General features: G+C 41.6%; 1 protein-coding gene across 9 annotated transcripts in view; it reads right to left on the bottom strand.

Annotated features, from left to right (window-relative positions):
• The window catches only part of SAMD12 (sterile alpha motif domain containing 12), a 346,079-nt gene that overhangs the window by 234,702 nt on the left and 85,007 nt on the right, over window positions 1–26,370 (bottom strand). The window contains exon 2 of one of the 9 annotated variants that reach the window (XM_059671853.1): window positions 15,139–15,169. The exons of the other annotated variants lie outside the window; for them this stretch is intronic. Coding sequence (XP_059527836.1) covers window positions 15,139–15,150 — 12 coding nt within the window. The 5' untranslated portion in view covers window positions 15,151–15,169. The remainder of the gene's footprint in view (window positions 1–15,138; window positions 15,170–26,370) is intronic. 9 annotated transcript variants of the gene reach the window in all.

The raw sequence follows: 26,370 nt of genomic DNA, 5'->3' as shown, positions 1-26,370 counted from the left end.
TGGAAGGAGAGCCCCGAACTATCAGGCTCACCTGCCAAGCCAGCCACCATCCAAAGACAGAAGGGAAAACACAGGCATCCAGGGAAGTGCCAACAGGGCTTTGTGGGGAGCTGTCTCATTTCCTTGAGTCACAAAATAATAAACCTGGTACATAAACCCCAAAAAGGGAGGGAGGATGTGTGGATTTTATGTATGATATTTATAAAGCAATTTCCAGGTAGTAACTAACTAACCCTCATGGCAATTCTAAGCGGTACCACAATTATTCCCATTTCAAGGTTGTGGCAACTGAGGCACAAAGATGCTAACTTACATCACACAGCTTGCAAATGGCAGACCGGATTCCAACCCAGGCAGCCTGGCCTAAGAATCCCTGCTCTTAACCCTCCCTGGGCTGCCTCTCTACTTCAGTCACGTGTGAGTTTGTTCCTAATGACCAGCTGCCTGGGGCAGTTTCTGTCATCCTCGTCTCTGCTTCTCCTGATCCCGACTTTCTCTCTCCAGCAGTGAGGAGGAGCTCCAGGACCTCATTAGCAAAAAGCTGACACTCCATCATTTGAATTGAAGCTACCAAAGCAATGACAATATGTCATAGTTACTCAAGGCCGATGTCAGCAAGTTCCTATGCCATATGTGAGATGCCAATTTCAAGACAAACAGATTCCCTCTGTCATTTAATGAGCACTTAATGGTCAATCCACTCATAATTCCTTTGGTCATACTGTGCACCCCATTTCCCTCAGAGAAAAAAAAATTCCTTATACTGGACCATATGCCTTTCCCCATCTATTTCTGCAAATTGTCTCACGGTTCACATCTCCCATCAGTAACCTTTAGCTCACCTCCCTCTAGCCACACTAGCCTCCCTGCACTTTCTCCAATTTGCTGGGCACACTATACTCAGGACCTTTACACTAGCTGTTTCCCTCATTGGGAACACTCTAATATCCTCACAGGTCACCTGTCTTCAAGTATTTGCTGAAATGTTGCCTTCTTGGACCATGAACTTACCCACCAGCAAGTTTTTCTCCCCCCCCCCCCCCCCCCCCGCCCATAATACGTATCATCTTCTTATATAGTTGCTCCTAGAAAGTAAGTTTGGCAAAAGCAGACATTTTTTATATTTGTGTCCACAGCCTCATCCCTACAGCACCTCTTACTTTGTAGTTGTGCAAATTATCTCCTGAAAACAGTATAAAAGAGAAAAAAGGTAGAAGGGAGTGACGTATACACCAGCACCAGAGGATTATTTAGATTCAATAGGAAAAATCCTTGAAGAACATGAAGAAAACCACAAACACACATACTTAAAAAAAAAAAAAAAAAGCAGAGACAAAATTAGGTATATACTTTTGGCAACTTGAGCACTGGGTAATTGAAGGCGTCTCTAGGCAAGGAGAAGCAGGTGGTTTCTCTCCGAGGCCACTGCAGAAGGAGGGCATGCTGTACTGCAATACTGGTGCCTGTGGGGTTAGGCAGCACACATGCCAGGTGCTCTAAGTTGGAGACAGCAGATGAGCCCAGCACCATGAGCCAAGGAGAAGGTCACAGACCAAAAAGCAACTTCCCCCAAACCCTGGCCTGCACCAAGGGTGGCCTTTATTTCAGGCCTTCATCCCCTCAACACTTTCGGACACACCTCACCACACATCAAGCAGGATGTTAGGACCCAGAGGTGCAAACATGAGGAGCCGAGTAAACCAATCATTAGTGTAACCCAATGTGCTTAATAGACACCAGAGTTACAAACTGTTGCAATAGCCTCCAGGTCTCCTCACGTTGGCGTGAGGCCCCCCCAAAGCAACATCCACAGATCAATCAGAAAAACTTAAAAAATGGGAATTAGGAATGTAACCTTTGACCCTGTCACTGACTTCCGTGACACTTCGGATCTAAAGAAAAGAAAAGAAAAGAAAAGAAAAGAAAAGAAAAAGAGATGGGAAAATGAGAACCTAACAGATTTTACAGTGGAGTGTCTTTTTGATCTGTTTTTAACCAAAGATCTGAAGTCAAAGACTTAACCAGTTCTGTGCTACTGGGGGTACAGGAAGGATTTAAAATGGCCGATCACTATCCCTTCCCTCAACAGCCTTACAGATGTGTGGGCAAGACTGACTGACATAAATGGGGGAAACGGGGTATAATGAGGGGTTCCATTAAGTATAACAAAGCCCCCAAATATTATATGGTTTGGACAACAAATCCCATAGGCACCCAGGAAGAGGAGAGAGACATGAGAAGGTCTGCAGAGGAAGCAGGCTCACCAGTATCCCTGGAAGACGCGTATAGATGTGCCTATCCTGAACCAGGCAATGTTCCAAGAGCCGTTCATATATTGTCATTTGATCCCCTCAATAACCCCAATGTATCATCTTCCTTTTACAGATGAGGCAAGATCACATAGATAATTACTGGAAGAACAGGGATTCAAATACAGGGAGTCTTGCCCCTCCAAGAAGGATGACCAATGCTATTCTTTAAATGATCATCCATTATTTTTCATTACCCCAAAATAATCAAGAGTAGAATATCTTCTCAATTCAATAGGTGTAGGATCCCATAGCTTCAATGACATGATATGAGTGTTTGATGTGGCAAATCATACACTTGATACAAGATTATATCCACCTTCCAAAAATAAGCACCGTCAGTCATTCCAATCCTGTCCCTAGAGCAGCGGTTCTCAACCTGTGGGTCGCGACCCCTTTGGGGGTCGAACGACCCTTTCACAGGGGTCACCTAAGACCATCAGAAAACAAATATATAATTACATATTGTTTTTGTGATTAATCACTATGCTTTAATTATGTTCAATTTGTAACAATGAAAATACATTCTGCATATCAGATATTTACATGACGATTCATAACAGTAGCAAAATTACAGTTATGAAGTAGCAACGAAAATAATTTTATGGTTGGGGGTCACCACAACATGAGGAACTGTATTAAAGGGTCGTGGCATTAGGAAGGTTGAGAACCACTGCCCTAGAACCGTGGTCGGCAAACTGCGGCTTGCAAGCCACATGCATCTCTTTGGCTCCTTGAGTGTGGCTCTTCCTAAGCCTTAGGAGTACCCTAATTAAGTTAATAACAATGTACCTACCTATATAGTTTAAGTTTAAAAAATTTGGCTCTCAAAAGAAATTTCAATCGTTGTACTGTTGATATTTGGCTCTGTTGACTAAGGAGTTTGCCAACCACTGACCTAGAGTAATGGAGACTTTTTGAGACAAAGATCATTTTAACTTGTCACAACTCACTCCCCTTCAACACTTTAACTCCGATTTTTCCTGAATGACTGGCTACCAAAGGAAAGAAAGAAATTACGCATACACTTTCCTGCTTGTTTTAAAGCTCTCTAAGGATCAGTAACTCAGGACGTGCACGGAGGTCTCCTCCCCCTGGAATAAAGGCTTTATGATACTTCTGCAACACAACTCTTCCAGGAAGGGTCCAGGCGGGACCCACCTGCATGCCTGCTCTGCAGTGAACGGGTCTTTGGTTTCTTGAATATTATTCCCAGGGAAGCCAGAGTGAAGAGAAAGTAAATACCTTTCACATTCAGTAAAATTAGCAATTAGAGGGCAGTGCACCAAAGTACTTTTAAAGTATCTGATCTCTGCCATCCATCTCAATCTAAAAAAAATTTCAGGTGCAGATATAATCATGCTAGTTTTATGCACAATATGATGAGCCTCCTGAATAAATTATTAGAGAGATGTGGAAGAAGTATAAGGGCATTAAGCTAAATTATTTAATAAAGTAATAATCATGTCAGAGAGCATACCTTCTATTTGTAACAATCAAGACAATAACTGGGAGTATTTGAGGTTAAAACACAAACCATCAGCAACATCTTAGTAATTCACGGCACTTGACATTTTCGAGACACGCTTTTGCATTAACATGAACTTTTTATGGAGAAACACACCACTTAGATTTGTAAATTGAAAAAGACTGACATTAGAAGAACCTAGCCTTAAATCACTTTCTCCATTTAGTGCTCTGCTTGTGTCATCTAATGTGGTCATTTACAATTTGCTTCAACAAATAAGAACTGTCAATCACTCAACTCTTGCCATATTGAGACCAAGATTGCCATCTAGTGATTTCATTACAATGTCTTATTTAATAATAAGTGGCCAACTTTTATTTTGTCTCAATAATAAAAATTGATTACTACAACTCAGATCTAGGTGATTAATATTTCCTAAATCCATAATAATATCTCTACATAACAAAGAAAAATGACTTATGCTCTTGAAGACCATACACAATTAAAATAGACATCATTTAAAAAACACATTTAAAAAAACATTTAAAACATATTTTTATTGATTTCAGAGAGGAAGTGAGAGAAAGAGATAGATAAACATCAATGAGGGAAGAAAATCATTGATTGGCTGCCTCCTGTGCAACCCAGGCATATGCCCCAACTGGGAATTGAACCATGACCTCCTGGCTTATAGGTCGACCTCAATCTCTGAGCCACACCAGCTGGGCTAAAAAACATCCATGTGAGAGATACATTGGTTGCTTCCCACATGCACCCTGACTGTGAATCACACGTGCAACTCAGGTATGTGCCCTTTACTGGGAATTGAACCTGTGACCCTTCGGTGCTCAGGGCAATGCTTTAACCATTTAGCCACATTGGCCAGGACAAGTTTAGCCTTCTCTTAACCTGCATGGAAATGAGATGATACAGAATGCCCTCTTTTGTGCCTGGCTTCCTCTGCTGGGCACACAGTCTGTGAGATTTATGCTTGTTGTTACACGTATCAGTTCATTCTTCTTTAATACTGTGCAGCATCTATACTATGGTTGGTTTCAGTTTTTCATCCTTGTTTTCAGTTTGTAGCAATTTTGAGTAAAGCTGCTATGACATTCTTGCACAAGTCTTTATTCGGACATGCCTTCATTTCTAATACCTATCAGTGGAACTGTGATATCATTGGGTAATTTAACTTTATTTTAAAAAAATCTCTCAAACAGTTTTCTGAAGAGGTTGTACCAATTTACACTTGAGCAATAATGTGTGAGAGTTCCAGTTGCTCCATATCCTGATCCAACGCTGGTACTGAGAGATGTTCCAATTGCAGACATTCTGGTAAGGATGCCATGGTTCCTCATTTTGTTCTTAATTTGCATTTCTCTGATTAGCAGTGATGCTGAATTTTTCATGTGCTTATTGCCTGGGGTGTTTGCCTTTTTTCTCACTAACTTATAGAATTTCTTTATAAACTCTAGATAGAAGAGTTACTGGATTTATTTATATGTATTGTAAATATCTTCAGCTAATCTGTAGCTTACCTTTTCATTCCACTATGTCTTTTGATGATCAGAAGTTCTTAATTTTAATGACATCCAAGCTTGTTACTTTGATTGTGTTTAGTGCTCGTTGTACCTTGGTTCAGAAATCCTTGCCCACCCCAAGGTCATGAAAACATTTCTTTTGCACAGACCTGTTTAAATGTTCTAGCAGAACAGAACTTCAACGCCAGCAATTTCAGCCTCTTGCTTTCTACCAAGTTTTCTCTAAAATAAGACAGATGAGCTGCTTTCCCTTTAAAGATCTCTTGAGAAACCACCTTGACAAATCTCCTTCCCTAATCTGTTCCGGTGCTTTAAAAACCCTGCTATCAGGATGCTTTCTCTTTATATCGACTGGAAATTACAATCCTCTTGATGTGATGGATTTATAATGCCTTTAATTTTCACATTAAAAACCAATTTAAAACATTTTTAGATCATAGTTTCCTTCTATTCTAAGTACAGTTGTTGCAATGGCTTTTGTTTTATTGTATGCGTTTTTTTTAATGTTAGGTTTTCCTTCTGTCTTATATACTGAAGGGGAGTAACATGATTTAGTTGGTCAAAACAACTACATACATTGTTGATTATTATGAGGATATTGAGGTCCCGGTGGACACTGGAGTCGGGGGATGGGAGGGGGAGAAGGCAGCTCTGTGCTCCGGAAACATCCCGGAGAATTCAGATTGGTATGGGGAGGAACGGTTCCTGTGCATCCACCCTCTGCACAGGCCCTACTTATGTTTCCTCCTTGCAGATAGAGAAAACCTTTATGGAGTAGAATGAGTCAAGTCCATGCTAGCCAGGCATTTCAAAAATAAGGGGCCTGCTATTGTTGATGTAGCACATCATTACCAAATGCTAATATTTTGCAGCTGCTCAGATATGAGAGGCATGTAACTTTCCTATTTAAGATGCTAATCAACTTTGTTTCAAAATGAACTGGGGCGGGGGAACCATTTACTGAGATTTGGATCTCCTGTTCTTGGCAATTAGTTTATAATTGTGCATCTTGTCTATCATTTTTCTACACCTTAAACCAGCCACTGGCAGAAACTGAAAGTAAAAACCCCAGAATATTATTCCTGTTGACGAAGGATGGCTTCATTTTCATCACCTTCACCCCTAAGGGACAAAGGAACAGAAGAGAAAGCGAAGTAATTATAGGAAAGTGGATGAAACTTTGTGTCCAGGGATCCCAGGGAAGCCAGGATGGTCTTTTAAAAATATAAATCCGCCGCTGTCAGTTAGGTAGGTTCACCTAGCAGGAACAAAAAATTCTCCCTCCTTTCCCCTCTCCCCATCAAAGTCTGAGGGTTTGCAACGCAAGGCCGCCATGTAAGCTCTTCTTCATGAGGCCCTCAGGATCGAACCCTAGGATGTGGCCAGCATCCTCAAGGTGCAAGGCCACATCCAAGTCCCTGGCAGCAGGAAGGAGCAGGAAAAAAAGAAGGTGGGCATACTCCAGGTCTCTCCTAGAGAAGGCTCTCAGAAACTGCCAAAGAACACTCCATTTGCATCATCTCCTGTCACTCTCCCACCGTTCTCCATGCTTCCTCCAGCCATGCTACACATCTTCATGTCCTTGACGAAGTGAGTTTGTTTTCACTTTCCAAGGTCTTTGGAAACTCTTCCTCATCCTTTAAAAGTCTGCTTAGCCCTAGCTGGTCTGGCTCAGTGGATAGAGCATCAGCCAGGGGACTGAAGGGTCCCAGGTTCGATTCCGGTCAAGGGCACATGCCTGGGTTGTGGGCTCAGTCCCCAGAGGGGGGCATACGGGAGGCAGCTGATCGATGATTCATAAGAAAAAAAAAAAGTCTGCTTGGATGTCATTTCTCTGGGGCCACTAACCTTTCCTGAGTGTTTTCCCTTGTTTTATGCCCCCATAGCACCATATAAGGCTTAATCCCACAAGTGATTTCTTAATGTCTTTTTTACCCATTCAACTGCAAAATCTAGGGAAGTTGGGACCTTGTCTATTTTGTTCACCATTGCATTCCTAGCACCTAGCACAGAATTTTTATTTTTTTTTATTTTTTTTTTAGGTAAATTCACATGTAGTAAAATATATATACCTTAAGAATATAATTTAATGAGATTTGAGAAGTGTAACCCCAAAGATAGGACATTTTTATCCCCCCAAGAATTTCCCTCATGTTAACCCCTACCACTTACAGCAACGATTTTCTATCACCATAGGTTGGTTTGCCCTGTCGCTGTGCTTCATAGAAGTGGAATCAAACAGCCTATTAGGCTTTTGGGTCTGGCTTCTTTCATTCAACACAGACTTTGTAAGAGTCAGTCCTGTTGCTGTGTATACAAGTGGGTTCTTTATACTTTAAGAATAGGGTGAATAAAATTGCTATGAATATTCATGCACAAGTATTTGTGTGGCTCTGTGTCTTCATTTTTCTTGGAAGTACCTGGGAGTAGAGTTTCTAAGTCACTGGGCAAGTGGATAGTTAATGTGTTTAGCAGTATGTTTCAGATTGGGTGCTGCCAACAGTTTCCCAAAAGGGGCAGCACCATTTTCCATTTCCCTCACACTCTCTGAGGGTTCTGCTTGCCCCACACCATCCCTAATTTGGTGTTGCTGATCTTTTTAAAGTTTCACCTCTTCCAGGAGCATGACGTAGTATCTCACTGTATTTCCAATTTATATTTCCCTAACGACACATGAATATATTTTCGTTGTGGTTCTAAATTATATTTCCCTAATGACATTAAATATTTTTTCATAAGCTTACTGGCCATTTCAATATCTTTTTAAAAATGTTTTAATTGCTTTTGAAAGATAGAGGAAGGGAGAAGGACAGAGAGATAGAAACACAATGAGACAGAAACATCATCGACTGGATGCCTCCTGCATGAGTCCACAACCCAGGCATGTGCCCTGACCAGGAATCAAACCGGCGACCTCTTGGTTCCTGTGTCGACACTCAACCACTGAACCACACCAGCCGGGCTCAATACCTTTTTTGGTGAAGTGTCTGTGCAAGTCTTTTCCAGCTTAAAAGTTGTGCTGTTCGTTCTTTTTTTATTGATTTGCATGACTACTTCATATATTCTGAATACAAGCCATTTGTCAGGTATATGCATTTCACATATTCCTCTCTGCTTGAGCAAACACAGTGTTTTACAGTAAGGATTTAATAAATCTAAATGGAATTAAGTTGAAAGGGATGGAAGTTACTTGCCTGGGGTGGGTGTGGGGCCCGAGGTTAATTCTACTGAACTAGCCATGCCTTGGCCTCGTGACTTCCAGCTGCTGTCGGGCTCTCTCTGCTGCTCCGACATCTATTCGTGGAGGATGACACTTTTCGTACATCCCTTCAACCATTTCACTTGCATTATCACCATGTGTCCAGTATCCCTAAGTTACTTGAAAAGAGAAACGTATACTTTCCCTTATCTTACAAATATATGTAACATGATGCTTATAGAGAGAACTTGAGGAACACTCTGAGTTAACTGGCTCTGATGATTTCTTCATGTCTAGTATGTTTTGATTATGATGTATAAACTAGATTTAAAAGCCAACGTCCTACTTGTAGATTATAGAAATGGGTTCATTCACCTATAACAAGTACTTAATACTTTTTGCAAATAAAAATGGTATATATTTAAGGTATACAACATGTTTTGATATATGTATATGATTGTGAAATATGAAATGATTATCACAATCAAGCTAATTAACAATTCACCCAAATCCCATAGTTATCTTTTTTAGCGTGTTGTGGCAAGAACACTTGAGGTCTATTAGCATATTTCAAGTATACGATACATTATTACTAACCGTAGTCACCACGCTGTATATTTGGTCTCCAGGACTTAGTTGTCTTATAACTGAAAGTTTGTACCCTCTGATCAATATCTTTCTCTTTCCCATCCCCCCAGCCTCTGGGAACCACAATTCTACTCTGTTCTATGAGTTCAATTTTGAATTTTTTAAAAGATTCTACATAGAAGTGAGATCATATAATATTTTGTGTGTGTGTCTGGCTTATTTCATTTAGCAAAATGTCCTCCCAGTTCACCATATTGTCATAAATGGGAGAATTCCCTTCTTTTTTAGCACTGAATGATATTCCACTGTATGTACACACACATACACACACACACACCATATTTTCTCTATCCATTCATATTTACCAACAGACACTTAGGTTGTTTCCATATCTTTGCTACTGTGTATAATGCTGCAGTAAACATGGAAGTGCAGATAGCTGATTGAGAAAGTGATTTTATTTGTTTTAGATATATACCAAGAAATGGGACTGCTGGGTCAAAAATGACTTTCGTATACACATGAAGAGCCACAATAAAGAGGGATGTGTACCGTGCCTTACAGTAGTGGTTCTCAACCTTCTGGCCCTTTAAATACAGTTCTTCATGTTGTGATCCAACCATAAAATTATCTTCATTGCTATTTCATAACTGTAATGTTGCAACTGTTATGAATCATAATGTAAATATCTGATATGCAGGATTGTCTTAGGCGACCCCTGTGAAAGGGTCGTTCGGCCGCCAAAGGGGTAGCAACCCACAGGTTGAGAACCGCTGCCTTAAAGGCTCCAAACATAGGCTAGCTTAAGATACTACACTGAAATGCAGTATTGTTGGGAAGACATCTGGGTATGCCAGCATCTTTAAAAAAAAGAATAGCCTACAACAGAGGAAAGAAAAATATAAAAACGGAAGACCTGAAGAACTTCACCGGCGATTTGTGCGAAGTGGATGCAGCTAATGTTGTACTAACCTGAATATTTGTGCTGACACTGACTACTTCACAAAAATGTCATTTTAAGCAGAAAATTAAGAACATTTGCTAACCAGCTGACCAAGTGAGAAATTGGGGTCATCTCCGAATTCTCTCTCTCCTTCATCCACCTGTCCAATTAATTGCCAAGTGCAATATGTACTGAATTTCTCTCAAATTGATTACTCTTCTCCACTCCCACTGATAGTGCCTTACTTCAAACCCTCATCAGCGCTCACCAGCAGAACCTCTAAACATTTCTCTTCTTAGCCCTTGGTGTTCCGGCCACTTCCCATGATTCTATTAAACGAAGCCCAGATCCTAATACAGCAAATGAAGCTCTCCATCACCTGCCTCTAACAGGCCCCCAAAGGTGAGCATGTCCTGTGAGTATGTACCTTCCATGGCTAACGGGACTTAGCAGGCACTTCATGATTAAGGTGAAGGGAAGACTATCCTAGCTCGTCCAGGAGGGTCCAATGTCATCACAGCGTCCTTTAAAGGAGAAGGTAGGAGTGTGAATGTGGGAGAATTTTGAAGATACTATACTGCTGACTTTGTAGATGATGGAAGGGGCCATGGATAAAGAAGCATAGGTATCTTTCAGAAGCTAGAAAAGACAAGGAAATGATTCCTGCCCTGGCTGGTTTTACTCGGTGGTTAGAGTGTCGGCCCTGGCTGGTTTTACTCAGTGGTTAGAGTGTCGGCCCGTGGACTGAAGGATCATGGATTCAATTCCCGGTTCAGGACACATACCTGGGTTGCAGGCTCGATCCCCAGTCACAGTTGGGGTATGTGTTGGGAGGCAACCGGTTGATACGTCTCTCTCACATCAATGTTTCCTTCCCTCCCTCCCTCCTTCCCTCCCTCCCTTCCTCCCTCCCTCCCTCATCCCACCCTCCCTTCCCTCCCTTACAATCTTTTTCTAAAGATTAATGGAAAGAATACCCTCAGGTGAGGATTACAAAAAAATGAGAAAAGAAAACAAACAAAACAGAAATGATTCCTCCCTAGAGCCTCTAGAATAGCGGTTCTAAACCTGTGGGTCGCGACCCCTTTGGCGGTCGAACGACCCTCTCACAGGGGTCGCCTAAGACCATCTGAAAACACATATATAATTACATATTGTTTTTGTGATGAATCACTATGCTTTAATTATGTTCAATTTGTAACAATGAAAATACATTCTGCATATCAGATATTTACATTACGATTCATACCAGTAGCAAAATTACAGTTATGAAGTAGCAACGAAAATAATTTTATGGTTGGGGGTCACCACAACATGAGGAACGTATTAAAGGGTCGTGGCATTAGGAAGGTTGAGAACCACTGCCCTAGAAGAAACACAGCCCTGCCCACACCTTGATTTTAGTCCATAATGCTTATTTTGGACTTCTAATACCCAGAGCTGTAAGATAATAAATTCGTGCTGTTTTAAGCTACTATTGAGGCATACCTCCTTTCATTGCACTTTGCTTTACTGCTTTTCACAGATGTGATTTTTACCAATTGAAGGCAGACCCTTCATAAGAAAAAGTCTGTGACTACCTTTATTGTGAAACTCACTTGACTGTGGTGGTCTGGAACCAAACCCGCAATATCTCCCAGGTATGCCTGTACCTGTGGTAATCGGTTACATCAGCAATAGGAAACTACCACACAGCCCCACCTGCCTTCAGTTAATAATCCCAGCTGTAGCTAAATATCTCATGCATGTCCATGAAATCCCAAACAATGCTGCTGTGTGTTTGGAGTATAAGGTCCATGAGGGCAGTTCCTGGGGCCTGCACTGTAGGGTACACTCAAAAATATTGGATGAGTTCATCAGTGAAGGACTTCAGGCCTTTACACGTGGTTTCCCTTAGTCTTTAATGCCTTTCTTTTACTCATGCTTAATTATCAAATAGGCAGGAATACCTTGGAGATATTGCGGGTCCAGTTCCAGACCACCGCAATAAAGTAAGGATCGCAATAAAGCAAGCATTGCAATAAAGCAAGTTGTAACCTTCCATTTGTAACAAAATGCAATACCTATAAAATGCAATAAAGCAAAGGAGCACAACAAAATGAGGTCTGCTTGTATTAGCGCTGTTCCCAGCTTCCTCTCCTGGAACTGGTCAGTCTTTTGATTGTGCTTCTCCAGCACCATTCATCTCTTTACCTCATAATTATCTGTGTGCATGTCTGACTACAAGTTTGTGAGGACAAACACCATTTCCTTCCTCTGAGTGCTCATCTCATCCAGCACAAAGCACAGTACAATGAGTGTCTGATGAATGAATGCCTCCCATATACCCCAAATCACAGATGGTGAGAACAGGGGTTGCCCAGTCCTGCAGTCTCCCATCTGCGTCCCCTCAGCAAGTTACTTAAACTTCTCTAGGCTCAATTGCCCCACCTATAGGCTGGAGATATAATAGTACATACAGGGAGTTGTTTGAAGACTCACATGAGAAAATGCTAAGAAGGTGCATAGCACAAGTGAGTTTAGAGTAAATGTTAGTTGTCATCAGGCTTCTTGTCATTAGCAGGAGATATTAAAGAATGCATGGTGAGCTTAGGCAATGATGCACCAAATGGGAAGAGAACCAACTGTGTCAACTGAGGTCATCAGATTGTCCTGAGGTGTCTGTGCTCCTGTGGATATAGGGCTGATTTGGCTTGTGGGCATCAAGCAAGCCACAGCACGTGAGTCTCAGCACCCCACATCCCAAAGCTTCAGGGAAGTGCAACATCACGACATTCTTGCTCTCACCCAGTTTAAAAAACGGTTTCAAATATTTTGACTCTGAAACACTTCTCTTCTTTCACGTTCAGCTGGGCATGATTTTTACATGATCAATTCAGCCAATAAATAAATGTAAAGATAGTGACCAGTTGAAAATTGATGAACTAATAAAATCTGACATTACCAGGAAGATAATTAAACCTCAAAGATTTGTAGGTATTTCTGACCAATTATTTACCCAGACTCTTTATCTTTTTACTAGAGCCTGGCCTGCGGGATTGGGCCAGAACCGGCTCTCCAACATCCCCCGAGGGGTCCCAGATTGCGAGAGGTCACGGGCCAGGCCGAGGGACCCCACTGGTGCATGATGGGGGTTGGGGAGGGACGCAGGAGGTTGGCCAGCTGGAGAGGGACTGCGGGAGGGCTCCAGGGTGTGACTGGCATGTCTCACTCAGTCCGATCAGCCAGATCCCAGGAGCAAACTCACCTACTGGAGCGTCTGCCCCCTGATGCTCAGTGCATGTCATAGCAAGCATATTATGCTTTGATTGGTTGAACAGCTAACCGGATGGCTGGACATTTCGCATATTAGGCTTTTATTATATAGGATAAAGGTTAAGAGAATGAGACCTGGATCCAGACGCCTGGTTGGACTCCACAGTTACTGATACTTAAATTCTCTGTGCCACAATTTTCTCATATGTAAAATGGGGATAGCAATAGCACTGACCTCTTTAGTAAGTATTGCATGAGATAATAAATACAAAGCACATAGGAAAATGCCTAATATGTTAGCTACTACTACTATCAATTATGTTTTGAAACAACACAACTTGTACTATCTTATGGGCCATCTACTTTGGATTTAAGAGAATAGAAAAGTTTTATAAGAATCACAAGCACTTGGGAATATTTATTTACTAAAGAAAAAAGATGGCTTTTTGAGGATCAATACCCTTAATCAAGGGTTTAACATTTTTTAGATATGTAAAGTGGTTGAACTGAATAAAACCAATCTGATGAGAAATGTTAATGAACTAGGAAATGTTAGAGGAGACATCAATTAAATTTAAAGACCAAAATGAAATTTTCAAAGACAGAAACAGATGGAGAACATGAAAGAAATGAAGAAAGTCAGGAAGCAGGAAAATGAAAACAACACGGGACTAATTAAACATAAATATTGGAAACAGTTAATGAACGGAAATAAGGTGGTGGACACACACACCATTCTCAGGCCCAGCAAGCTCCTGATGGCAGCTGAGGCAGCGTTGCCTCCACTTTTAAAGGAAGGTGTTTGCGAGCCATTTAATGTTTCAGTGACCACACAGTCACAGAAACAGTCTCTAAGGATGCTACTTACAGAGCCATACGCTGTTCCCTTGCATGAAGGCTCATTGGGATACTAGTAGTCTATAAAAGATGGAGAAGAGTAAGATAGTGTTTTCAATGAAATATGAAGAACTTACACTGATCGCTTTCATTTAGGATGGACTAGATCGGCATGTTACACCTGTAACACATATTACCCCACAACATTCCCAGACATGCGTGGGGAGCTCCAGGCATATCAGCGAGTCAAGCTGGGGAATCCTGCGCTGAATTTCTAATGACATGGAGGCTTCATCCCGTTCTTCCTCCTCTGGTGGTAGCTGTTCAGGGATGACACAGATGTCCTAGCCAACCTGATGAACACTGGAGCTGCCAAAAGATCAGTGTGATCAAAACTCAAACTCTGACCGCAGACCCTAAGACTGCTCAGTTGAAGGCCAGGAGCTTCAAGCATTTCTTCCCTTGGGTAATAAATAAACTAAACTAAACTAAACTAAAATCAAATAAAAGTGGAGGGTGCTAACCTCCTTGTGGTCAAGTCTCATTAAAAGAATCAACAAGGTTGCAGCCAGCACCCAGAGAAGACCATCCTTGATATGGCCCCATGGTCCTCCTTGCTGCCACCACCAAGTGCTCTCGGATGCTGCCTCCTCTCCACCCGCTCAGCGCAGATGCCGAGTTGGGCCCCAGAATCCCCTTCATGCCTCAAAGTTTTATGCTGTCCTTGAATCCTTTCCTCCAGCTTTTCTTTCCACATCAGCCTTTCCTAAATGCAATTAGAACAATGCCTGGAACACAGGGATGGCTGCTTTCTGCAAAGCCATTCCTCATGCTTTTTAGCAAAAGCCAATGGTTCCTTCCTCTATGGTGAGAATATGATGATTTTACCTTGTTTTCATATTTATTTCCTTCTTCCTTGGATCACAGTTATTGACATTCTTGTCTCCCCCACTCTATTAGAGAGTGTTTGAGGGCAGAGAGAGTATGTGATTACTTACCTCACTGTCCATCACTGTCTAGCATGGTGGTCTGCAAAAAAAAGACACCAACAAGTGTAGGGTGGATGGAGTACCGCTCTAGCCACTTTTTCTGTCATTTCTGTTTTCTCTCGTCCTTCTCAAACGGCCCCTCACTAATCAGTACTTGGTGCTATAGAGACAACCTAGCGAGATTTCTTTTTTGCCACATGAACTTTCCTTTTACCCATCGTCTCTTCAACCAAACTTGAAAAACTGTGAGTTTTATATCTCATTTTCCAATGTCTTGCTTTCTACAGAACTAGCTGTTCAGCACAGTTGCCTGGGAAACTTTGTAAAATAGATACATAAAGACTTCTCCTTCTCACAAGACCTACTAAAGCATCATTTTGAGGATGTAGCCTGGGATTCTGTCCAGCTTGGACACTGGCCCTCTGAGTGACATCTGAAAAACACCTTCATAATACGTATGTGTTCACGGGTGATAACGGGTGACTCCCATAGACTGTATGTTTTTTTAGCAGAAACTTTTGCTGTTTACTCCAGTGCAGTGCTTCTCTAACGTGCATATAAATCACCTGGGATCTTATTAAAATGCAGACTTTGATTCAGTACGTCTGGGGTGGGGTCCAAGCGTATGCATTTCTAACAAACCTCCGGGCTATTGGTGCATAGGCCACACTTTGAATAGCAAGGTCACACCTTTAAGCTGTTTTGTTAGTTTGTTTATTAGGAGGCTATTTTAAAACAAAATCTTCCAAGGCCTCTTATAAAAGACAAAAGCAATAACCTATTAGCTTGATTATATACATTCAAATTTGTAACATTTCTAATTGTGAAGTCAGTTAAGTCAAAATATCAGTGAGGTTACTTTGATAAATGCAAGATTTGAAGTCATAGGTTATGTTAAGACAAAATGAATATTAGCATTAGTACTTATTTTCGCACATCTGGATGAATGTCCTGATTCATAGAAACAAAACACAATAACCATTTACAACTCCTAACAGCTTGCCTTACAATCTTAGGTTAGGTGTCAATGAAACAGAAATGACAGGCAAAGCTTTTTTCTAATATTTGTGTAAATGCCAGGGCAAGTTAAGGCACTAATTGTCTCCAGGATATTCTAATCAAGAAGACATTTAAGGGCATATTTTCATTATAGTGTTCAGTGAGTAAAAATGTATATAAAACCAAATTCAAAGCAACTGTCTGTTGAACTCTTGAGCCTCTGCTGCAATTTGGATGAAGATATTTTAAAACCCACACCTGGATCCTACCAAGTAGAGTTTGTAGGCTTTTCAAGCAATGGGTTATGGCCTATGCAGAGGATAGCTGTGAAAACAGGGAAGGGCTAAGGATAGCATCACTTATGGGCCCTGCAATGACAACATGAGAGTAGCACCTTTGTCCAATTCTCTACAGCAGGCCGAGCCCACGGGCTTGGCTTCCAGGAAGTTTCAGGATTAGGATTTTCCCCACTCTCTTACTAAAGTTCATCCCCCAAAAATACATTTTTCAGAGTAAGCCACTAACATGCCCAGCACTACACATCACCATGCAGAGCAGAGAAGGCCTGTGTGTGTGTGAGGCGGAGATATTAAAAGCATCCAGGTAACAATTTTTTATGTTCAACGGATGGTTCTGTCTCAATATTAAAGAGCCTGGTAGCTTTTAATGATGAAAAAATTATGCAAACATTAAAAAACGATTTTATATAATTATTTGGAGTTTGCTTTCATTTTACAAACAACAATTTAAAATAAATCCATTAATGCTGTCTGTGGGGATTTCTTGAGAGTGAAAGGAAATACATCATGCAGTAGAGTTGGGTTGGTTTAATACTAGAAATAAAGCTCTCCTACCAGCAGTGCATTATGAAAGGAAATTAAGAAAGTTAGGTGATTATTTCTGTGGCTGGAACGGAGTCTTGAGTAGGGTAGGTTCTTTAGTGGAAAGGTATTAGAGTCACCTATTCATTTAACCAGCGTTCATCAAGACAAGAGAATAACCCTGCTCCCTTCCCAATAGCCAACAGCACTACTAAGACTCGTCCTGCCAAGCCCTGTTGATGACATTAGAAAACTTTCTTTAAGGCCGAAATTTACCCTCAAGGCATAGAGTCCACAGACAGTTGACCATTTGTTTCAAGATGATGTTGCCTTCATCACTTCTGAAGAAATTGGGGAGAAAGACAATATTCTCAGGCTGAACACCCAGCAGAAACCAAGCGCCACCTGGTGGTAGGAGGGGGCATCACAGCACTGCTGTCATCACCCTCTACCCTATTCTCTCAAGTCAATCCTCCCTCATCCATAACCACCACCTCTTTTTTCTGCCCCAAGTAAAATCTAATTAAATAAATAAAGCAGAACTAAAATAAGAATTAATCTTCTCACAGAATGGTTCATTGAGGTGATTTTGCAGAAGATTACGATTTTTTATGTTAAAATTTTTTTATTGTTACCCTCTGCAGAGGGGAGCAGTAACACTAATTTTGCAAGTCGGCCATACTGGGTGAAGGTAATGCCCCAAACTTTATTAACTGTCAGCTTAGAAAACTGAGAACGTTCTTTGTGCCCTCGCTCAATTAATAAAGCTCGCTACATCAGGATTTGAGGTGAACCCACAGCCCCAGATGCATTGTGTTGCCTCCCATTTTGCAGTCACTAGAGTGTCTCTCTCAGGTCCCTGAACAAGTATGGAGTATTACTTGGTGCTTTGGCCATAATACCATTCACTAATACTCCAATCTCATTGTCATCCCTATAAAGATATAATGATAGAAGCTTCCAGTGAAAGTTAGTGATTTTCCTTACTGCTCTCATCATAATAGAACTCAATACCCACACCCAGGGTCACATCCATGGGCACACCTATGGCCTCCGTACAGCACACTGCAGAACAGAACACAGGTCCCTATATACTCCAAGGGTAGAGTGGAGGAGGCACCAACATGAAGAAAACCACGCTCCAGCTTTGAACACTGACACCGCATCTTTCCCAGATATCTTCAGAACTCCTGTTTTTATCTACTCCTGATTATATCTGCCCACTAATCATTGGCTTTCCTTTTGTCTTTTTCAGTTTTTTAAAAAATTATGTTTTTACCAATTTGAGAGAGAAAGGGGGAGGACACACAGAGAGAGAGAGAGAGATTAATCTGAGGGAGAGACATTGATCAGTTGCCTTTTGTACACAACCCTACCAGGGATTGAACCTGCAACCTGCAACCTGGGTATGTGCCCTGACTGGGAATCAAACCAGCAACGTTTCGGTGCAAGGGATGATGCTCAACCAACTGAGCCACACTAACCAGACATTATCTTCAGCTTTTTAATATCTTGATTATCCATTAAATTTAATAATGTACTCATTTCTCTATGGCCTTGAATACTTAAGAGCTTTGAATTCCTACTTTGGTTTTGGTATCTCGTGAACAAAACACCTCCCGAACCCCAATTCAGGTAAGACTACAGACCATTTTGGAGGGGCCCATTCCCTCCTGACCTTCTCCGGCTTGCCTGACATTCTGGGTCTTCCACGTATCAGCATTCCTCCCCACTTTTCCATGCGGAAAAGGAAAACTGGACAAATCAACCCTACTGCTAGGTTAATGATGTTTACAAGAACTGGAAAAAGCTACACAATCTCTCAGTCTGGGTTTTTCAAACCATAAATGGGTAAAAAAGCACTCGGTCATAACTTGATGTAAGAAGGGTCACATGTACTTGATATTGTCACCTTTGCTGGCTGATAGGCACGAGGGTCTCATTTCTCTGCTGGTTTCCTCGGCTGACACTATTTACAAAAAAATCAGTCACAGCCAATTTAGAAAATGTTAGCCTTTAGCTCAGCCAACCTAAAAATATGGCATCTGGTACCCGATGATGACATAGGTGTTGTGGGAAGTGTGACCACCTGGATAACGCCGAAGTCCAGAGCTGCCCAGGAAGCTCCAACCATTGGCCTGTTGCCACATAGTGTCGGCCACCATGAAGCTCCGTGGGCTGGGGCTCTCAGTGGTGGGTGAGTATGGTGGTTGTAATGAGCTGGCCATGCACCCTCCAAATGGCCAGATGAGCATGCATTTTCCATGCTCAGAGACCACACTTGTGAACACAAAGCATTCCAGGTCCCACATAATCAGTCTAGCTACAACTAAGTTCATTTCCCAGGCTTCATTGCCATTGCTGCATTTCACACATTCTACGATGCAGTCACACGGAGGACCTCATTGGTATGTGATGCTTCCCCACCTTTCCAGCTCTGCTTGTATAATTCCCTCTCCCTAGAAAGGCTTCCCAGGCTGCTGAAATACGGCTCATTTTATTCAGGCTCAGGTCAAATGAAACATCCTCCTCTATGTTGTAGGTTAGAGGTGACCTCTCCTCCTTCCGAACTCTGCCTTGCATTAAAGGATAACAATATAAATCCATGTCCCATCTTAACTGCTAGACTGTAGTCTCTTTAAAGGGATATAGAACACAGACAACATCGACTCCGGAGCACATTTTCAGGGCTTATTATGTACCAAGCCGGATGCCAGGCAGGGTGCAACCATCACCCCATTTATTACCTATTATTCCTATTTTGTAGATGAAAAATTGGAGGCTTAGAAAGGCTAGGTGATTTGGCCAAGGTCCCATAAATAACTGGGAGTTGAATTTGAACTACAAGACCAACAGTAAGAATTAATGATATATTAGCTGTTTTATGGAATATAGTAGGCCTAGACCCAGAAACAAGAGGAAAACAACCCAAACTTCTAATTTATGAGAGAAGTACTCTCTGAGGAAAGATCTTATTTTATCTCAAAAGGAACGTGAGGCCTGCTTGGCTGAACAAACTCCCAGACAATAAATTATTTTTCTCTTATTAAAAAAAGAATGTACAAAGCAACGACTAAAGCAGTCTTCTCCCAAAGGTGTTTTGTTTGTTTTTGCCATCGATGAAGTCAACATCTTCACAATAATGAACTTTGACTTGGTAATGTCACTTCAATTTATCCATGATTTCTGCATGTCTAATGAAATAAGGGGAAAAAGACATCTCCGTGTGTTCTTATATTCTCACTTCAGTATCACTTGCACGATCACCACTGATTTGTATTAGTTTTTCTTATTTGGGGCAAAGGGTTGCTTATTTTTATTAATGTTAAATATGGGGGCACTTTTGGGCACACAGCACGTGCTCAATCAATACACACTGTCTTATTTTCAACCAAATTCCTATGAACAGTCAGAAAGGTAGGCAGAACATGACTGAGGTGGAGATATAAATGAAAGGGATGAATTTTTTCCCCCCAAACTCATTTTGTTTTCTTCAACCTTAAAAATGGAACCTTAATGTTACAACATGATTGAAAGTCTGGGATCAGACCTACGTAATGGATCAAATTTCATGTGAAATCTGCTCTGTAATAACATTTCATATTCTTAATAACACCCTCGTCTAAATATTGACAGTGAGTTGCCACTTGGGAGACCAGAGGATGATAAAAAAAATATATTAAGAATATTAGCCTTCTTCCCTTAAGGTTCAATAATTGGTAAAATAACAGCATTACTTTCTTGGGTGATTCTGAATTGATCTTCCATAAAGGTGCAAAAGATCACAAATTTCATGAAATGTGCCTCCGTGTGTTTGTATCCAGTAAGTGCCAAATAATTAACTTTAAAAGTTCTATGTGCATGAATTTGGCAACTCTAAAGTTTAATAATATTTAACCCTAAAGAGTGACTCAGAGTCTGAACAGTGGCCTTGTCTATGCTGATTATACGCACAAACTAGATCAGGTTGGGGCAGGCAGTGGGGAGGGCTTGAGTGGCACCTGAACTACAGCGAAACAGCCTGAGCATTTCAGAAGTTACTTCCCCAAGAAACAGAAATTTTACTGTGTCTTCACAAACCTGACTTTGACTCCTTGTGGGCGGGTATGGACACATCTATACATGCTCTGTTTCTGAAATGGTTCTATTTCTGAAATGGGGAAGTATATGATTTAGTAAAAATCCTAGATACAACTTCCACACAACACAAAACTGAACATTATACACATACACACACACCCTTTTTAAAAAATTCTCACCTGAGAACATGCCTTTCCCCCTCATTGATTTTAGAGAGAGAGGAAGGGAGAGGGAGAATAGAGAGAACACTGAATGTGAGAAAGAAATACTGATTGGTTGCCTCCAGTATGCACCCAGACCGGAGATCGAACCCACAACCTAGGTATGTGCCCTGACCGGGAATCAAACCTGAGACCTTTTGGTGTACAGAACAATGCTCCAACCAACTAAGCAAACAGACCAAGGCTCACACACACACATCTTCCCTGATACCTTTTGTATTGTTTATTCCAGATTATAGCTAATTATTTTTAATTAAAATTTAACGTCATTAACAGCTTTAATTTATATGTAATTTAAATATTTAATTTCTTTGCTTTCTGTTCTTAGAATATATCCTAAATATCCAACAGTGACTACTATTTATCTTAGATTATAAATCTTGATAGAAAGGTGCCATTTGTATAATAATGTATTAACCTACCCTAAAGTATACCATTATATATGGTTAACATTCAACAAGTTATTTTAATAATAGTGCATAATATTGTCATTGATATTTAGCAATGATAATATTGTGGGGGGGGTAGAGTTATCTCTGCAAGCTACAGTAGTTACACACACATACGTATATGCTCATATGTACACATACACATACATATACATATATAAAGAAATAAAACATCTCTTTCCTTTTCACACTCCCCTCATTTTAATGGGAAAACCACGGTGTTAAATGTGTATTGGGCCAGTACTTTACGATCATCAGTAATATTTTATAACAGTGGTTCTCATTTTGTACTTATTTATTTATTTTTTTTTTACAGAATACCTTGGGAAGCTTGGAAATCAACACTCTCCCCAAGAAAAATAGTTTGCCTGAGTAGGCTCAGCTAGGAGCCGGGGTGGGAGGATGGGGAGTGGGGTGAGGAGGAGGGGATGGAGCTTCAGTGGCAAGCAAGCCGTGTAAGAAACAAGGAGGCACCTCAGTGAGTTGTTCACGTGGTACTGAACAACCTACCACATTCAGTTTTAAAAACCAGAGAGGGAGCTAACTGCACATTGAGGGAGGTTTCTCTTATAATATCCCATTACTGCCTAGGAAGGAGCGTAATCATTACATGTATTGATTGTAATAATTACAATCTTGAACTTTGAGGGAAAGGTTTGGCAAGACAATTCCAGGAGGACTCATTCATATGATAAATCAAATGAAAGTCCCCACTCCCATCATGCAGTATACACTCTAGCCACCGTCAATGGACAAGGAGGCATCATATGTCGAAGAGTGGTACCTACTGGTCCAACCTATCCTATATGATAAAAGGCAAATAGACTGAACAAAGGTGTTTGGTGGAACAACTGGTCGCTATGTCGCGCACTGACCACCAGGATGCAGACGCTCAGTGCAGGAGCTGCCCCTGGTGGACAGTGTGCTCCCACAGGGGGAGTGCCGCTCAGCCAGAAGCCAGGCTCATAGCTGGTGAGCGCAGTGGAGGTGGCGGGAGCCTCTCCTACCTCTGCAGCAGCGCTAAGGATGTCCGATTGACAGCTTAGGCCTGCTCCCCGTGGAGAGCTGGACATCCCCCGAGGGCTCCCAGACTGTGACAGAGCACAGGCCGGGCTGAGGGACCTCCCTCCAGTGCATAAATTCCATGCACCAGGCCTCTAGTTTTAGATACAACAGCCTAGCTGTACTAGGCACTAAAGGCCCCAAACCTCTCCAACCACTCCAAAAACCACAACGCTACAAAAAAATAACAAAACATCGGGCATTTTATTCTTTTAACAAGTCTCACAGAGTTCCTATCCAGAGCTTGGTCAATAGTTAAAAATGTTAATAGCTAACAATATACAACAGATAGAATGCATTCCCTCTAAGCAATGAAAGCATGAATGTGGTTACTTTTCTGCTGATTTTAAAACTAGTGAAGCTCGAAGTCCCTCAGGAAATTCAATTGAAAAGGTATTAACAACACTGCTGTCATTTGAAAAATAAACTGACTGTAACAGTCTAGGATATTTTATTTTTCTTCACAAAGAACCTACTGGAATTTGAATATTACTTTGCTTATCATTGACAACTCATCTAGAACGGTAGAAGGAAATTGAACTGTTAACAAAAGAAATGTCTTTGTGCAATAGACTTACCAAATTAGAAAAGAATAAATATAAAAACTCAAAGCTGCAGAGATTCATTTAATTTGGCTACTTCCTTGGAAAGCACTCTGAATGATGGGAATAGGAAGGAAAAAAAAAAAAGATCGATTCTTATTTAGAGGAACTGACAGCAATTGAAATTGAAATGTTCATATGAAAGAGAAAACCATTAAAAACTGTAGGTGATTTGACAATTCCACTTTCCCCCCACAGTTTACGGTGTTATTTTAGGCAACCTAATATGCAGTGTCTAGCAGGTCAATTGACAAATTTAGAAATCTCTTGATGTTAAAAAAAAAAAAAAGTGCTTAAATAGAGGTTTTCCAGATTGCAAAATCTGGATAGACTGGGTAATGCAAACCTCAGACCAATGTTTGCCGAACCTCTGCTGGCCCTAGCAGCCTCACAGCTCCAGTTACAGATGAGCTTTTCTTTTTCCTTTTTTAAAATATATTTTTTATTGATTTCAGACAGGAAGGGAGAGGGAGAGAGAGTTAGGAACATCAATGATGAGAGAGATTCATTGATCAACTACCTCCTGCATACCCCCTACTTAGGATCGAGCCCACAACCCAAGCACGTGCCCTGTCCGGGAATCGAACTGTGACCTATTGGTTCATAGGTCGACATTCAACCACTGAGCCACACCGGTCAGGCAAAGAGGAGTTTTTCTTAAAACCCTGCATTCAAGCTTCTATAGAAAGCTCTAATGACAATGTAAAATATTTTTCGACATAATGCAACACAAAAGCCACAGCAAAATGAAGTTTGCATGAACCTTACAATGCCGTGTAGATCAGTGAGTAGGAAACTGAACAGACATGTTTCGGTTGTAGTGAAATCATTTTTCATTGTTGTGACTTTAAAAGTATCCATTTGGTGTGTAATAGCACATACAGGGCCACAGCCACATTCATACTGAACAAAGCACTGGCCTTTGGCAAACACTTGTTGGTACTCTTTGGACAGACGGACTGACAGATCAAAGGTGACCTTTCTGTTCCTCAATGAAATCTGAGCTTGCAATAATCAATAGCAAGTTAAGAAAGTAAATGAGTAAGTCAGTCAGTGGTGGGACCTTCCTAAGAGAGAAGGCTGGAGCACTGGAGTGGACAGTTTTTACTTTCCACCTGTGCCCCCACTCCTTCAGCTGGGTGAAGGATTACACCTCTCACAGCCCCAGGTCCACATTTCAAATGGGCAAGTGGATGCACTCAGGGTGGTTCCCGAACGCTGAAGACTGGCAGGAACTTCCAGGAAGGCGACATTTGTCTACTGGGCTCGAGGCTGGGGTTACCACATGCAGAGACCTAGCTGGAGAGAAAGCAAAGACAGACAAAACAGACCTAAACGATGGGATTCGGGACTCAGGGTGAGGCCTGGATCCTCCACGCCCAAGATATGACTGGCTTTTTCAGTGTTGTGAGCCAATAAAGATATCCACCCCATGATTTGATGGACTGGTGGCATGAACTAGGTTAAGCTCAGTCCCCTTGGTGCAAAAGGGCAGCGTAGTTTTTAAGAGCCCTGAAGTGTCTGCTCCTCCTTTGTTGGACTATAAATGTTCTGGTTCCAATTTTCTTTTCCTGTTGACTTATTTTTTTTTCTTCTTTAGATCTAGTCTGTGACACTTTGCTATTGTTGACATTTTTCTTTGTCAAAGACAAACTATTGACGTTTTAACAGGATTTGTGCAGAGGCTATATTTCCACGGGTTTCATCTTTCAAAAACATATAGGACCTTCCTTTTAGGTTGATGCTTATTTTCCTTATATGGGTGGGTCTCCCTTCTGACAAATAATCACTGTGGAAGAAACCATTTTAATTTCTGAGTGGTTCCTCTCTCAGAGGGGGTACTAGATATACCAATCTTTTGTGGGGAGAAAAAAAGGAGCTGGGAAGGCAAGGACAAGATTACCTAAAGTGATTCCAAACAAATATACACCAAAACCAGTTCAGGTGCACAGACAGACCCACTCCACGGTGGGGACCTCAGTGCAATGGGCGGGGGACAGATGGCTCCACCAAACGGCATGGAATGTGTTTCTACAGGAATGGGAGAACGATGATGGACAGACAAACCAATGGAAGTCCCTTTCAATGGGTAACACAGAAAAAGCATCATGCCCAAGGCAAGAATGCAGTCTCGGGAAGTAGCAAAGTAGAGGGCACTTCCCCATGAGACTCCACTTCCTGTTAGCTATGGGACCAGTATTGGCACCTTGATAATTCAGAAAATTGCCCCTTTGATCTGATCCCTTCCTCCAATCTTCCCCGTGTGTCCCTGTGCCTAAGCGGTATCAGAAGGACAAAGGTGTTACCTAGAGCTGTATTTCAAGCATTTAGCACAGGACTTGCCTGCCATTTCCTAAGTTATCAGGAAACTTCTGTGGTGTTAAACTGGGGGTGAAGGGCAAGCACTCAGTAACATGGGAGCCTCGGTCACCCCTCCCAGCCCTCACTGCATTACACATGTAGAACATTCTACACCACCATCCTGCAGGCACCTCTGACCTCTAGAAGAAAGGCTTAAGGAAGTGTGTTTACAGCATCATTAAGTACCACCGCACCTTCATCCGGCTGCACAGCTGGGATGCATGCTCCTGGAATGCACAGCTGAGTCTTTATCTCAGTATCCCCCGTATTAGACACAAAGGTCTGATACACAGCATTTGGAAAGAAAAACACCAACTCTTCAAGAAGGGGAGCGTGGAAACCGAGGGCTCGAGATGGCAGCTTCGTACAACAGAGCCAGCTTTGCGAGGCAGGAGACTTATGAACGCAGAGGGGACAATAATCCACAGTAGTTGGGAGTGCGGCCCAGGCTGGTTCCTACTAACAAAGTAGCCCATCTCATGGGTGTAAGAGAAACCCAATTAATTGCAGGGTGTCACTGGGTTGTCTCCTCCTCAATTAGACTCTCAGTGAGTAAACACCTTCCCAGGGTCCTGCTCCCTGAGCTTTAGGAGATTTCTGGTTCTCTATACACCCTTACATTCATCTTCCCACCCCTGAAAAACTC

Source organism: Myotis daubentonii, chromosome 17 (genome assembly GCF_963259705.1).
Source record: "Myotis daubentonii chromosome 17, mMyoDau2.1, whole genome shotgun sequence".
NCBI classification, from domain to species: Eukaryota; Metazoa; Chordata; class Mammalia; order Chiroptera; family Vespertilionidae; genus Myotis; species Myotis daubentonii.
Note: the sequence above shows the minus strand (reverse complement) of the source record. Positions and strands in the feature narration are given on the sequence as shown.